At 37.0% G+C, this 17273-nt stretch overlaps 1 protein-coding gene across 3 annotated transcripts in view; it reads left to right on the forward strand.

Moving 5' to 3' along the window:
* Positions 1–17273, forward strand: part of LOC141456999 (ATP-binding cassette sub-family G member 1-like) — a 204931-nt gene that overhangs the window by 85620 nt on the left and 102038 nt on the right. For all 3 annotated transcript variants that reach the window (XM_074133454.1, XM_074133457.1, XM_074133455.1), the window contains one exon: positions 10316–10625. In XM_074133454.1, the coding sequence (XP_073989555.1) occupies positions 10493–10625 (133 nt within the window). In that variant the 5' untranslated portion in view covers positions 10316–10492. The remainder of the gene's footprint in view (positions 1–10315; positions 10626–17273) is intronic.

Consider the following 17273-nt stretch of genomic DNA (forward strand, 5'->3'; position numbering starts at 1 on the left):
TGCGGAAAAACAATCTTATGGCGTGAAAGCGACTTTGGACTTTGTAAGAACTTAGTAAGCAGTAGAATGTATTTTATTTTGATTACTTTTATAGAGAATGGGTTGGCTTTATTTAGAAACTAGAAAATTGTTTTATTATTGACAAGATGAATTTTGTCACGCAGTTCAGTGTTACTAGAATCCTTGGCCACTGCCCCCGACGGTTCCAGTCCATGGGAATCGAATTTTAACACAATCGAATTACGATTAAATATTGACTGATAAGATGTGTGGTTAATCTTTTACAAGGAAATTTGTAGTTGACCCAGTTTTTCTTTCGAGTGTATGAATCATCAGCATATGATTCATCAGCTTTTAACTCCTCCACGTGTTCGAGATTAGGATTACTGCGTTCTGAAGTCTGTTACTTAAAAATGAGACGATAAGAGGTTAGTTGTGGGAAATCCGATCAAATCGGCAGTTTGCGGAAGGGCCGAAACACGTTAGGGTAGTTATGGTTTGATTTTAGTTAATTTCCAAAAAAGATACAGTTTAAACTATTCTGTAACTTTATTGAAGTTTACAACTTCCGCTCCGGCAACCAGTAAATCAAATGATTGGGCATGTGGCATTAGAGAAGTGAGCACCCATCGATGGTTTTCCAAGTGTGTAGATTATTGAACTGCATGGCCCAGTAAATCGCGGAGTCAGCGTCGGGGGCAATCGATGCTAGTGATTGTAAGGTAGAGTCAAAGATGAAAGCTGGCCAGTTGAGAGGATTAGGTTGTGCGGAAATGCTAAAGTGAAACTTCCAGTAATGCGGGTGGAGATAAGGTCTTAATAGGTACTTTTAGAACGGAGTTAAGGGTTCTGAATGTATGGGGGATATACGGCGGATAATTGGTGACTTCAGTGATGGAGTCGCTGGATATTGGAATATGTTTGGCTGAGCCTCATAGTTGGGAGTCCGTAAATCCAAATAGGTTTCCATAGCGCTTTGTGTATATAAGTACTTTGTTCTTTAGCATCAATTTTGGGCGTCTGTCCAAAGGAGTCTTTCCAGTAGGTTGTAGCGTTTTATGACTTCTTACCTTTTAAGGCGTGTTTGTGGGAACTCCACCGTTAAACGTTTTGTCCATGTACAGCCAGAGATTCGTTACAGTGTCAGTACAAGAAAGTACAGTCTGGTTGCAGTTAACTGGATGACACAGATTGCTTGTCTAAGATGTGAATGTTATATTCTGAAACTTTTGTGAACAATTCATTTTCCTTTCCCCTCCTCACTGGAGAGAAGAATTTCGGCTGAAACGTGAATTCCAGGCGCTACGATAGCCGAGCGGTTAAGGAGGCGAGACCTGCAAAGCTAATTATGCATTGTGTGGTATTGGTTTCGATTCCGTGGTCTAGGCCTTGCATTTTATTTAATGGTTAATATGAGAAATTTACAGTTAAGTATGCTTGCTAGTCGCCTCCGTCCACGATACCGAATTTGTGGTAGCTGGACGTAAAGCCTGCGTGAAAAAAACAGGCGATTTACTTTACTTTACTTTTTTTGCGTGAGTTTCTAAGTTTGTGCGTCTTGAAATAGAAACTTTACTGCGCATTCAGTACGATAGGAAGACTATTTCTGGTGATTTTCTAAAATACAAATTTTACGCGATCCTAATACTTCCTTTTTATTACTAGTAAGAGAAAATGAACAAAAATGATGGGTTTTCTTGAATTTTCACGTAATTTTGGGGAAAATGTTTTGAGTAATTCATCACTTAAATGAGACGTTTTTTAAAAAAATTAAACAAACTAGATTCTTTTTTTTTGGTACTGACGTGATCACTCTAGCACTATTATTATCTAGCCCTAGAGCTGCCACTATAATATCTTTATGATGACACAATTGCATGGATCTAGTTTTATACTAGCTTACTTTTAGAGTATATCATTATTCAACCTATTTATGTTTAACATTTCTCTCTCTCGAGGCGCCACGTTAGCCGAGCGGTTAAGATACTAGACCCGCAAAACTAAGGTGTATTGTTGGTTTAGTGGGTTCAATTCCTGGGGTCTAGGTCTTGGATTTTATTTAATGTTTAATATGACGAATTTACAGTAAAGTATGTTTGCTAGTCGCCTCCGTCCACGACATCTAATTTGGTAGTTGGACGTAAAGCCCCGCCTGAAAAAGTAGGCGATTACTATACTTTACATTTCTCTCTCTCCTTTCTAACCTGCTTCACATAACTTTCAACGTAGATTTGTAAGTAAGAATCCCGCGTAAGCTACTTTTTATTTGTTACAAAAAAAAAAAAGAAGTTTTTGGTAAGGTATGTGCTTTCGTCCCCGTCCACGACGCTTAATCGTTCGATCCAATTTTAAAAAATATTTTAATAACTCTTTAATGTCAAGACCAAACATCCAGTCTCAGCCGAACGAACAATCTTCCTCACGCGTACAAAAAAAATTAATAAATAAATAAAAATAAAATAAAATAAAAATTGCATGTATGCAACCACCTTGTTGCATGTTGCATTTTTTCCCCCTTCTTTTAAAAGATTATAAGAATCACATATTTTTTTTAATACTTATTTCCCAGCACAAAAGAAATGAGTATAATTTCCGTGTTTTATGCTTGAATGCACGCGCCAACCACACGTATAAAATACGACTCCAACTTTACAATTCTAAAACATTGCAATATGCACTAAGCGTAAGGAAGAATTATTAGGTTTTATTAATTCTTATTTCATTATTTTTACAAAAAAATATATTTTACGATTCAATTACACTTTGAATAACCACAAATATATATCATGTAACCTTTCTTACTCACTCGGCAAGTGCCGTGTAATACGTAAATAAAATTGATATCTCTATACCAAAATCGATTAACTTATCTCTGGTGGTGTAAGAAAGCCCGAAATTGGCCATGGATACAATCAATATGAGTCCTATAATTGATAAATTCCCAGATATCTAAAAAAAAATAATACAAACTTTTATTAGGTAAAGTTGAGTTACAAAGTTTGAAAAAAAAACATAGCAATGCTTTTAACAGGAAATAATAATTTCCAGGTCAAATGTTTCACAAACATAAAATGAAAGATATTAATTTGGATGAGTATGATAGCTTCAAATATAATTAATTTTTTTTTTTTGGTCTTCCCCAAAACGTGTACTTCCGGTGATAACACAGTTTCAAAACGAAACAAAATTTTGACACTACCTCAATACTTCCTGTTTCTGGGAATACCCATACACACACACATACACAAACACACACACGCACACCCACACAAACACAGAAACACACAATAGATACTTCCGGTGATAGCCCAGTTTCCAAACGAAACAAAATTCTGACACTGCCTCTATTATTTCCTGTTTCTAGGAGTAACACATACACATACACACACAAGAGATACTTCCGGTGATAGGACAGTTTCCAAACGAACCAAATTCTGACACTGTCTCAATTATTTCCTGTTTCTGGGATTACCCATACACATACACACACAAGAGATACTTCCGGTGATAGGAAAGTTTCCAAACGAACCAAATTCTGACACTGTCTCAATACTTCCTGTTTCTGGGAATACCCATACACACACATACACAAACACACACACGCACACCCACAGAAACACACAATAGATACTTCCGGTGATAAGACAGTTTCCAAACGAAACAAAATTCTGACACTGTCTCAATTATTTCCTGTTTCTGGGAGTAACACATATACATACACACACACAATAGATACTTCCGGTGATAGCCCAGTTTCCAAACGAAACAAAATTCTGACACTGCCTCTATTATTTCCTGTTTCTAGGAGTAACACATACACATACACACACAATAGATACTTCTGGTGATAGCCCAGTTTCCAAACGAACCAAATTCTGACACTGTCTCAATTATTTCCTGTTTCTGGGAGTACCCATACACACACTTACTTAGACACTATAGATGCTTCCGGTGTTAGCACAGCTCCCAAATAATTCAAAATTTGACACTACCTCAATACTTCCTGTTTCTGGGAGTAACTCATCACACACACACACACACACACATAATAGATACTTAGCAAAATTTCCGAATAAAACAAAATTTTTACACTCAATACCTCAATACTTCCTGTTTCTGGGAGTAACCCTTACACACATAATAGAGAAAGGAGGGAGAGATCGTGTAAGAGAAAAGAGAGATGTAAGATTGAAATCGATTTAAAGACTTTAATTATGAACCCTTTATTCCAAACGAAGAGTAAAAAGCAAAGCACCTGTGATTGAAATGATCTTTGATGGATTGAAAAATCTCTCTTTTTTCTCTATCTCTCTCTCTAAAAGTTGATTTCCACAATTGAATTGTACATGTTGGTCACGTTTTAGCCGAATGTACCTGGGTTTTTCTGTTTTGTATGTGTGTTCAAACATCTTTTTTTTTTCACTTACTGATCAAATCTGGGTGATTGAAATCAATGGCATGAGTTGGTTTTATTTTCTATCTTTTTCTTTAGTGTCGGTCATTTATTGATCCCGGGGTTTAAGTTCGAATCGTAAACTTGATCTTTTCCTGGAAGTGGGTGCTGCACGATGTGGCCGTTTAGCTGTAGCTCATTTTTAATTTCTAAGTTCCTTTTCTGGATTTTACTGTCGATCTTCTGCAGTGGTTAGAAGTCTTGTTCATTCTTGCTTATTGAACCCACAGTACAATACCTAGGTTTCTGCACCCTACATTGCCATTGCTTTGAAAAACGGTGCTGTAAATAAGACGCTTAGTACTCATTGAAATTCGAGGTCTGTAAATTAAGTAATGAGACTGATTTTTTAAAAAAAATTTTATTCAAAAAGAATTACAATTCTATATTGTCACCTTCAAAATAACTTCCACACAGCGCTGGAGACGTTTCTTCCACTCCTCATAGCAGTGCTCGAACTCCGATACTGGAATTGCCTTCATCTGGTCGGTTACAGCCGTTTGAATGTTTTCCACTGTCCCAAAATGAGTTCCCTTGAGGTGATTTTTCAACTTCAGGAAGAAAAAAAAAGTCACAAGGACTCAAGTCAGGCGAATAAGGAGGCTGAGGAGCCACAGGAATGTTTTTACCGGCCAAAAACTCGTTTATTTCCACTCCAGAACACTGAATTGGGCACTCCTATCACCCATTTTAGCTTCCCTTATTCTTCTGTCTACCTCTAGTCTCAAGCTACCTACATTTTTTATTATGAATCCCAGATACTGTGTGTCATCCTCAGCTGATTAGAGAATGCGAGACTAGAGAAATTAAAATAGCTAAAATACATTTTTAATTATTTATTATAATGGAAAAATTGTAAAAGTTGTACTATAGATAGATTAAACTAGGGCGGCCTCAAGGCCTACGCCAATGCGACCCCTTTAGGGATCTATTGTAGATCCCCTCACTCTAAAGCTCGCCCTCCAGACCTGTCACTTTAATCAGACTCTTAATTCTAGAGAGCTGTTCCTAGCTAAAGCTCCTCAGACCTTGGTTTTTCACTCCCTGCTGTCACTTTAATTAGACTCTTAATTCTAGAGAGCTGTTCCTAGCTAAAGCTCCTCAGACCTTGGTTTTTCACTCCCTGCTGTCACTTTAATTAGACTCTTAATTCTAGAGAGCTGTTCCTAGCTAAAGCTCCTCAGACCTTGGTTTTTCACTCCCTGCTGTCACTTTAATTAGACTCTTAATTCTAGAGAGCTGTTCCTAGCTAAAGCTCCTCTGACCTTGGTTTTTCACTCCCTGCTGTCACTTTAATTAGACTCTTAATTCTAGAGATCTGTTCCTAGCTAAAGCTCACAGGCCTTGGTTTTTCCACCCCGAGAAGTAACATCCTTAGCCAGGACAAGCCCCTCTCACTGACACAACACGTGCAGTGCCGTTTCCTCCTCCTCCTCCTGACAGAACCTACAAAGGCTATCTTCTGCCAGGCCCATGCAATTCAAGTGTTTCCTGAGCCTACAGTGTGGCCAGTTAATAGGCCCTACAATTAACCTTATAGCCCCACGCGGCCTTGACGGATTAATTCTGCAATCAGCCTCGGTGAATAGTTTCTTATAATGAACTCCTTCGCCAGTCTCTGCCCAGTGGTGGCGAGCCACCACTCCTGAGACCCACTCTGCAACCATATAAGTTAATGGCCGCTGACTTAACACACTTTGGAATCCCAAAACAGGGCTCGAGGCCAACAAAGTGTCTCTCAAGTTGTACTAATAACTCTTCTTCGAAAACTCTGGCAAAAATCAGATTTTATATCTTTGAAGTATTTTTTTTTTTGTTTTTAGCAGTCATCAACTCTTCAATATATATATATTTTTTTAAATGTCCTCCAAAATCATGATGGCAAGTGAAACGAGATCGGATTGAAGATGTTCTTTGATTTTATTGCTGTGATTGATAGTAACAGTTTCAAGTTACTTTAAAATTACAGTATCTTCTGGTTTTGTGTATCGATTTCGTAAAGAAAAACAAAAGTCAAAGAACACTCAAACTTTAAAGGCAGACTTTTCTTTCTCATTGTTTTACATCATTCCAATTTTCTTTCTTCTATTATCATTTTTGTTGTGGGGGCGGTGAGGTAGGGTATAGGAAAATTGTTTTGCCAAACCATTAAAACCACGGTAATGAGAACTTCAAAAAAAATCAAAAGAGAAAAGGAAAAATAGAGAGAAAAACACAAATGGAAAACAAAGAATACAACGTAATGAAAATGACTGGCTTGTTTCTTTGGCGGGGAAATAAATGAACTCGTGATTCCAGAAAATCCCCTATCATAAGTATTGGGAATTAGACCATTTCCCTGTGGGCTTAATCTCTTTGTCAGTGTGGTACTTCTTTGTTTTGTTCTTTTTTAGCTCACTAGTTGGCTAACCTCTTTTATGAAGATCTAGAAGGCACCACTGTTGGTTGGTCTTTCTTGGCCAGTATTAGACGTTACTTTCTTACTGGTAGAGTATTTTGCTGTTGGGTTTACATTTCTTGGTAGGGGTTTTGTAATCCTCATTTATCTTTGAAAAAGATGAGCGCGGTTCACTCGAAAATAGAAAATAATATTCTTAAAGGGAAAACGTAGTAAATTACTTAAACCCTTTTTGTATTTTCCATTGTAGCGCAGCTGTTTTACAATTTTCTGCTTTTGGTGTAGCTTTAAGTATTTAGCTGTCAAAAAAGAATGTAAAGTTCGTAAAATTAACAAAATCTTGGGCTGGCAAAAAAAAAATAAAAAAAATACCCTTAGAACATTCATGCCATAAATACTTAATCATATTATTAACATGAGCAGTTCTAAAATTATGCTCACAAAGCATGACAAAAATGCATGAGAAATTGATTCACATTGGGGGGGGGGATCTCTGAAGTTTCCATATTGACCTGTTACAGTTGGGTAGTTCTGCCGATGGTGGCTGAGAGCTTTAAGCTCCAGTAGGGGAGAAACTGCCCAATGGTAGCACTCTCTACGTGAGCTCTTACTAAAAAGAAAACAAAAGAACAAAGTGCAAAAGCTGCAATGACGATATTTTCAACTAGAACCCAGGGAGGCTTACCCATCGAGCTTTGAAAATTGAAAAAGGAGATGAACACCAAAGTTCCCATCTTTGATGTGTATCCGGTCGTAGCAGTCATGTTTATTGTATCCATAACCGGTTCCGCACTTTTATCTAGTTTGGTGTCAAGATTTTTGGACTTAACTTGCTTTAAATATCTCGCACTGCACTTGCCGACCACGACGGTACTAAGTATACGTGAAAGTAACGGAAGTAAAGTCGAAATCTCTTCACCAAACTGATTAATCTGATGATGGATGAAAGAACTGATTGCATCCGGTCAGTGATGCAATAAACATGCGTGCTATTAAGGAAATAAAATCAAAATTATTCAGTGCTACCAACCTTATTCAGCCAAATTTATTTTCTGGCTTTATTCAATTCTTAAACTGAATTTCTACTCATAATATCCAAAGAGGAAACCGATAATCATTATTGATGTTATATAGAGAACAAAACTATGTACGAGGGCCGTTTGAAAAGTCCGTGCAAAAATAAAAACTACTTAATTTTTTGGGGTAAACCTTTTTTATTTTTCAACATAGTCTCCTTTTAGGCTTATTCACTTCGTCCAACGCTGCTCTAGTTTGTTGATCCCTTCCGAATAATAGGATTTGTCCAAGTCTGAAAAATAGCCATTCGTTTCTGCAATCACCTCCTCGTTTGAATAAAATCTTTTTCCCGCCAGCCATTTCTTCATATTGGGGAACAAATAGTAGTCCGAGGGAGCCAAGTCTGGAGAATAGAGGGGATGTGAAACGAGTTGGAACCCTATTTCCATTAATTTTGCGACCACAACTGCTGAGGTATGAGCTGGTGCGTTGTCGTGATGGAAAAGGACTTTTTTGTGGGCCAATCGTGGGCGTTTTTCTTGCAGCTCGGTTTTCAAACGGTCCAATAACGATGAATAATATGCACCTGTAAAAGTTTTACCCTTTTCCAGATAGTCGATAAGGATTATTCCTTGCGAATCCCAAAAGACAGTCGCCAAAATCTTTCCGGCCGAAGGAACGGTCTTCGCCTTTTTTTGGCGCAGATTCCCCCTTGGTAACCCATTGTTTAGATTGTTCTTTGGACTCAGGAGTGTAGTGATGTATTCATGTTTCATCCACAGTGACGAAACGACGCTTAAAGTCCTGCGGATTCTTCTGGAACAGCTGCAAACCGTCCTTGCAACACTTTCGTTTTTGGTCAAGCGTGAGCAATCGCGGCACCCATCTTGCGGATGGATAGCTTTGTCATGTCCAAATGTTGATGCAAAATATTATGTACCCGTTCATTCGAGATGCCCACAGCACTAGCAATCTCACGCACCTTTCACTCTTCTGTCATCCATCACCATATCATGGATTTTATCAATGATTTCTGGAGTAGTAACCTCAACAGGGCGTCCAGAACGTTCAGCGTCACTTGTGCCCATATGGCCACTCCGAAAATTTTGAAACCACTTATAAACTGTTCTAATCGAAGGTGCAGAGTCACCATAATGTTTATCAAGCTTCTCTTTAGTCTCCTCAGGCGTTTTGCCTTTCATAAAGTAGTGTTTAATCAACACACGAAATTCCTTTTCGTCCATTTTTTGAAAATCACTCGACATCCTCGATTCAAACGAATGCCAAACACAAAGAAATTGACCGATCTGGCTAAATCTTGGTGTGTGTTCTTCCAAGAGATGCTACTAACTAAACGTAACCTCGATACGCGCCAGAAGTGCTATCTCTCTTGACTTTGCGCGGACTTTTCAAACGACCCTCGTATTAAGATTATTGTCACCTATCTTCCTCCACATTACCAGGTAATCCTCCAAGAAGATTGAAGAGAAGATGGCCACGCGATCTACTCACCTCATAAGAGCGGTGTAGTACTAGATTCACGATATTTTTTCAGGCGAGGCTTAACGTCCACCTACCAATTAGGTGTCGGTGGACGGAGGCGACTAGCAAACGTACTTTACTATTTCTCATTTAACCATTAAATAAAAATCCAAGACCTAGAACGGGAATCGAATCCTGTACCACAATGCATATTAGCTTTGCAGGTCTCGCCTCTATCCGCTCGGCTACCGTGGCGCCTAGATTCTCGATAATGGAGTGACACTACTGGATGCCTTCTCCGTGATCTGTATTCATGTTATTGTTTTATCTTTATCACAGTTGCTTGCTGCAACAGTTGTTGCAGTTGCAAATTCCAATAGAATATTAAAAAATAAATAAAAAAAAGATTATTACAGTAAATGAAGCTAATATATAAAGATCTAAATTGTGTTTTTAATTATATTTTGGTAAAAATTACATTACAAATATAATCTAGCTCTATAACTATGAATATCAGTTTTAGGGCACTTTTTGGTGTTCAGCATCCCTGTTAAGTATCTTTTCAAGTTGATGTACAGTTCCAGAAACTATAAAGAGTAAAGTCCTAATTTTTTTAGGCTGGCTTTACGTCCAACTACCAAATTAGGTTTTAGAAACTAATATTAGTTAGAATTGAATATGTTTAACTAATTCGGAAGTTTAACTTTTTGAACAAATTCCACAACATCTTACCTGCACATCAGGTATCTCTTTAGTCTATCGCTTCTCATCCTGAACAATTCCTGATGATCTTTTTAGTCGTCTTAAACTTCCGAATAGTCTCGTGATTTGCTCGGCTGAATGTTTGGGGCTAAAGCCAGCAAATCTCTTGTGTGGAGAACTGCCAATGGGTAGTTACCCCCCTTAGTCACGTAATTTAATAATTAAATTTTAATTAATTAATTTTTTTGTCTGTCTGTTTGCAGGGGATGTTCTGCAGGAAGGAAGAGTGATAATTCTGAGACGAAAATAAAGCAACGCCTACCGACGTGTTAGTTGTAAAAGAGAGTTTGTTTATTGCAAAAAAGAGAAATTAATCTTTAAAAAGCTTCACTCGGGTCGTGTAATTTCGTCTTGTGGTTGATTTTAATTTTAAAAAAAATATGAAAGGCCATGTTGAAGAAGATGGCTTTAAAGCTAAAGTCAATTTAGATCATTTCCCGCGACGACCGCCAGTCAATATAGCCTTCAAAGATGTCACCTATCAAGTCTACTCTTGGAATAAAATGAAACCACGTAAGTTTAGTTTTATTCATTTATTTAATATTTTTAGCTTCTAATATTTTGTTTTTTGCTGTATCTCATTTTGCAAACAAGGTAGGGATGATCTGTTTCGAACTCGATGAACTTTAATATTTTGTAATTGTTACGCCAAGCTTTGTCTGGTGCGTGAATTTTTGGGTGTAACATCAAGGAACTCCAGACAATATAGAATAAAGTTCTCTGCCTTGCGGCTAATTCTTGTCGACTTACTACAATCTATGAATGAATGAAAGAATTATTTTTGTTTATTACGTACATGAAAATAAATACATACACTGGGCCAAAAAAGTCTGTGAACACTAACCTAAATTTTATTACTTTTATTATTATCTTATTAGAAACTTCTTTTATTTTCAAATGAAATATACTATTCGATAGAGAGAAACCAGAGTTTTTCATTTTATATTCAATCTTTTATTTTTGTTCAGCAGGAATATCACAATTAAATGTTTAACAAAACAACACCCCAAACGAATGCAAAAAAAGTCTGTGAACAGCTGTATAACTATGTAAAAACATTAAGATAACAAACAGAAAAACGATTGAATAAAGTTTCAAAGTTCTCTATTGTATTGTAGAAACCACTACAGTCAGTTTTGTGAATAAATAATCTAATTAGTACATATTTAACCACTAATATGGAAGTTCCCAGACCAATTCGAGAACTTATTGTGACGTTGCGAAATGAAAGAAAAAGTATTCGAGAAATAGGGAAGATAGTTCAAAAAAACCCTTCAACGGTGCATAATATAATTAAAAAGTACGGAAATGTGATTAGTAGGCCACGCAGTGGACGGCCACCAAAACTTAATTCCTTTCATAAACGGTAAATTCTGAAGTCTGTTCGAGAAGAACCCAGGACAAGCGCTCAAAAAATCAGTCAAGAATTATCAAGTGGTTATGTGTAAGCGTAACACCACAGACAATTAGAAATAAATTACATGAATACGATTATTGCGGTCGAGTCCCGAGGAAAAAACCTTTAATCAATAAAATAAATAGTAACCGCCGATTGGATTTCGCGAAAGAATGTGTTTCTAAGCCTTCTAGTTTCTGGGAAACCGTAATCTTTTCAGATGAGTCGAAATTCAATGTATGTGGGTCTGATTGACGACAAAAAGTGTGGCGAAAAAGAAATGAAGCTACGAAAATGAAAAATATGAAGCCTACTTTTAAGCATGGGGGAGGCAACATTCTGGTGTGGGGCGCATGAGTGCTAAAGGAGTGGGCAAGTTAGATCTAATTAATGGTATGATGGACCAATATGTGTATGTGGATATATTAAGACGCAATTTAAAAAAAAATTCAAAAAAATTAGGGTTGGAGGGAACGTTTGTCTTCCAACAAGACAATGACCCGAAACATACCGCACTAAAAACTCGGGAATGGCTTTTAAATAATACACTCTGGCGCCTAAACACCCCTCCACAATTGCCAGACCTTAACCCAATAGAACATTTGTGGGATGAAATCAGCCGCGAAATAAATAAACGAGGAATAAGAAACCGTGAACAACTAAAAAACGCTATTTTAGAAGAGTGGGATAAAATTCCAACATTGACGACCACAAAATTATTAGGATCGATGAAAGCTCGCTTGTTGGAAGTGATTAGGAACATAGGAGGTCCTACAAGTTTTTAAAATTTATAATTCACGTACAATGTGTAAGAATGATTTATTTCTGCAAAGTGTTCACAGACTTTTTTTGCATTCGTTTGGGGTGTTGTTTTGTTAAACATTTAATTGTGATATTCCTGCTGAACAAAAATAAAAGATTGAATATAAAATGAAAACTCTGGTTTCTCTCTATCGAATAGTATATTTCATTTGAAAATAAAAGAAGTTTCTAATAAGTTAATAATAAAAGTAATAAAATTTAGGTTAGTGTTCACAGACTTTTTTGGCCCAGTGTATGTACAATGGAGTGCCAGTACCAATACTATAACCTCCAGCATAATAATTACAAAAAATTGTACAAAATATAAAACATAAAGTTGAATAATGAGGCAAAAAAATCCTCAGCTGATAGGAAAGTTCTACCTCAGGGAGTCCTTAACTCTCCTGTGTGCCTGTGCACTATAGTTCCCTATTTGCCTGCATAGGTGGTTGTGACACTTACTGTGGTTGATTCACACTTACTGAAGAAACCAGTAGCGAGGTACTTGATGTAGTGTTCTGCATAGTCCATGTTGGTGTTAGAGTGTAAGTCTATAATACGGTCTGTAGCGGGGGGAAGTTGTCACAAGCCTGAGGAATTTATTTTGAATGATCTGCAGCGAGGCGATGTTGGATCGACACGTCAGACTCCAGGAGGGTCAAGCATAAAGTAACATGGGCCTAACCACTACCTTATACAGCAGGAGTTTATTCTCTCAGGGACAGTTTAGATTAGAGTCCCTGCAGAACAGCGGGAATAACACTCGAATGGCTGCCTTACCTTTATTGAAACTCTGTCCTTTATGTGGGGGTTAAAGGTCAGCCCACGAAAGTAAAAGTAAAGTAAAGTAATCGCCTATTTTTTCAGGCGGGGCTTAACGTCCAACTACCAAATTAGGTGTCGGTGGACGGAGGCGACTAGCAAACGTACTTTACAATTTATCATTTAACCATTAAATAAAATCCAAGGCCAAGACCGGGAATCGAACCAAGTACCGCAATGCATATTAGCTTTGCAGGTCTCGCCTATTAACCCGCTCGGCTACAGTGGCGCCTAAGTCAGCCCACGATCCAGTAATACTCCCAAGATCCTTGATAGTGGTAGCCCACGGCACAATCCGTCCCCAGAAGTGGGACATGTCAATAACTAGAATCTACTTCCCTTCCTTGAGATATCTTCCATAATCCTCAGTAAACTCCTTCATCAAAAAAAAGCAGGACTATGAACACTCTTTGCTGATATACTCGTAAATTTTGTGATCTCTCTCGCGTCAGGATAAGAGTTGTCTTCTTTATAGGGATCCTCTGCTATGGTTCTGCATAGATATTGGATATCTGGCCTCCTTAGTGCCTCAGGCTTCCTTCCTCTAGATCCAACATCTTCCCCCACATATTCTTCTAAGGATCCCTTACTGAAAGGGTAATACACCAAATTTCAACTCCTGGAAACCATCCGAGATCGGAACGATCGACAGTTTTGAGGAATCCACCTGATTAGTCAGGGTGTACACACATCCTCTGGGAAAGCTTCAGGCCGAGAAAAGAGCCACGGCAGATTGGGATCAGGATAAAGGGTAAATATGCTGCTCCAATGTCTGTTTTTCTTTACCGCATTCTTTCTTAGAGTGGACCTGATGTCCTTCCTTCAAAAACTTAGGATACATACTCTGTGAGTGGATGACCAGATACCTTTGAGGCTTCTTTCTGGTTACCGTCACTCTGTGCTGTACAATCTCGGCTCGGTTCGTATTCTTGCCTTAGAAATTTGCCTGGTAAAAGATCCAGGGATACAACCATAGTCGTCCTTTCGCTCCCCACAAATACGCTCACAAAATGTTCTGAAAACGCCTCCCACTACACCAGTCTGGTGAACAGGTGACAGATTGAGCATATTTTACTTTTAATCCTGTCCCGTGGAGACCTGCGAAGCTAATATGCATTGTGGTACTGGGTTCGATTCCCGGTCTTAGGCCTTGGATTTTATTTAATGGTTAAATGAGAAATAGTAAAGTATGTTTGCTAGTCGCCTTCGTCCGCAACACCTAGTAAATAGTAGTTGGACGTTAAGCTCCGCCTGAAAAAATAGGCGTTTACTTTACTTTTCTTTACTCCAGTCCCGTGGGGCATGACTTAATACCGCCCCAGATAGCGTGCTCATTAAGAGTAATTTTCTGAGGGGGGCGAAGCCACCACTTCAATCGAATTCTACTCTCTCTCCCCCCCCACATTTTAAACTTTGTGGTTTTCCTGGAAAAATACCTATTTTAAAGAAAATTTAATGACGTAAATGGTGGTAAAGGAAAAACCTGTTAGTTCACCCCCCAAAATTTTTTATTTCTTTCCAAATTCTACGAGTATGTACAGCCCTCAAAATAAATTAAATATTTTGAATAGTAGTCTATTCAGACTATGTCATTCATAAAATATGTAAGATTAAAGGTTTGTAAATATGTAATGAAATGACTAAATAATCACAGCCTAGTTAATCTAAGAGTTAAAACACAATTTCATAAAAAAAATCACCTGATGCAATTATTTGATAGTTCTTTCGCAAAACCCCTATTTATAAACTCACCAACTCATTAATTAAACAAATTATTCTATTTGTAATGTTAGCCCATTACAAAAACATCTAATTTGAATTTAAAATAGAACGAACAGAACAAAAAAAATTGTTATAATATTAATAGAAACTAGATCACTCTATGAATTACGTAAAAAAAATTTTCTTTGTGAACTATGATTATAATATTAATTAATTGAGTAATTTTGAGAATATATTCATTAATTTTGTAATTACCTACCAATTAATGAACTCATTTACAAGTACACAAGTAACTTTCATTCATGATAATAATATTGCTCGCTTATACTATTGTAATTAGTTTAGGAAATTGTAATTGCCTAATGAATGAAGTAGAAAAGCAATTAACATTTACATTTTAATTACTGTGTATTAAACTCTTTTCTTAATTAAGTGAATATTTATTTGATCATCTTGTGAAAAGTGTGGACAGAATAGTGTTTATCTGTTTGTCTGTTAGTCTGGTTAACTGGAGAGCTACGAGAGGAGATAGACTGACCTGAATTCTGAAGGATATATCTTGAAATATGAAATATATATACATATATATAAAACCCCTTATTTCCCGATATTAAGTAAAATACTAGCTTTACTGCCTTGGCAATATTTTTAGTAGAAAGGGGATGAAAAAATACATAAAAATGACCTATCGCGTGCTTTCATTTCTCTTTGATAATAAGTTAAAAAATTGAAATATGATTAATAAATACCAGATTTTGAAACGGTCTAGCACCTTTAATTTTGTAGATATCGAATTGCGGTTTCCGGTTTCTTTTATAACTTTTTATACTCTTTAAAAGTGTGTATATGAAAATGGGGGTCAACTGCGAACCTTCACTTTTGGTCGCGCGTCAGCCGCGTACGCAGGCAGGAATCTAAAATCAAGCCACATATTCTGTAACTAGAGGTGACAGGCAACAAATTTTTCCTCTACCAATTTTTTGCTCAGATTAACCGTTTAAGCATGAAATGCATTTGAGCCGTCTTAAAATGAACAACCTGTATATATACTCGTAAAACATGAATTCTTCAGGGAGACAATGAACGTACTTCCTTTTTAAATGTGTTTTTTTTTTTTCGTGAATATCCGGAAATCATTTTATATAAAAATAAATAAATAGAATAACCGCATCAAAAAATTGCTTCAAAAAAAATCGAGTTAATAGTCTGTAAAATGAATAATATACCCATTTCATTATTCATACGCTAAGAGATACAAATACGTACATTCCCCATGAACTTGTCGACCCTGACTTCCTTTCGATTATTCACCGCTGTTCCACAGATCGCGTCCAATGCATTTCGAGTTTTTTTTTTATAGAAAATAATATTAATATCACTCAATTTTTTTTTTAAATTTCTTTAAATATTTCATTCGACCAATAACCCTTTCTTATTTGTTAAAATGTTAATTTTAATTGTGTAACACCACTTGTAATTAATACCAAAAAAGTTGTAAAATTATTTATTACTTTTGGGAATAATTGAAATCTGACGTGACCAATGCGCATGATTTTTCTATTGACCATAATTTGTGTAATCTTACATTATTTCTCTTACAGTTAGAGATAAGAAAAAGTTCTTGGGTTCTTGTCAATGATCCTATATTAAATATGTTTCGAAATGTGTCTGTTTGAAGAAAAATTTATGTTCAAACCATGAGAAATTGGCTTCTTTTTGTGTTCGAATCCGTAGTTCCCTCTCAAATTATGCTTAAAAAGGTTGCCTCACGTAAACTATTATTCTGAACATTTCCGTTGTACGAGGGTCGTTTGAAAAGTCCGTGCAAAAATAAAAACTACTTACTTTTTTGGGGTAAACCTTTTTTATTTTTCAACATAGTCTCCTTTTAGGCTTATACACTTCGTCCAACGCTGCTCTAGTTTGTTGATCCCTTCCGAATAATAGGATTTGTCCAAGTCTGAAAAATAGCCATTCGTTTCTGCAATCACCTCCTCGTTTGAATAAAATCTTTTTCCCGCCAGCCATTTCTTCATATTGGGGAACAAATAGTAGTCCGAGGGAGCCAAGTCTGGAGAATAGGGGGGATGTGAAACGAGTTGGAACCCTATTTCCATTAATTTTGCGACCACAACTGCTGAGGTGTGAGCTGGTGCGTTGTCGTGATGGAAAAGGACTTTTTTGTGGGCCAATCGTGGGCGTTTTTCTTGCAGCTCGGTTTTCAAACGGTCCAATAACGATGAATAATATGCACCTGTAATAGTTTTACCCTTTTCCAGATAGTCGATGAGGATTATTCCTTGCGAATCCCAAAAGACAGTCGCCATAATCTTTCCGGCCGAAGGAACGGTCTTCGCCTTTTTTGGCGCAGATTCCCCCTTGGTAACCCATTGTTTACATTGTTCTTTGGTCTCAGCAGT

Source organism: Rhodnius prolixus, unplaced genomic scaffold, assembly GCF_049639745.1.
Source record: "Rhodnius prolixus isolate KJV_2025 unplaced genomic scaffold, Rpr scaffold_10, whole genome shotgun sequence".
Taxonomy (NCBI): domain Eukaryota; kingdom Metazoa; phylum Arthropoda; class Insecta; order Hemiptera; family Reduviidae; genus Rhodnius; species Rhodnius prolixus.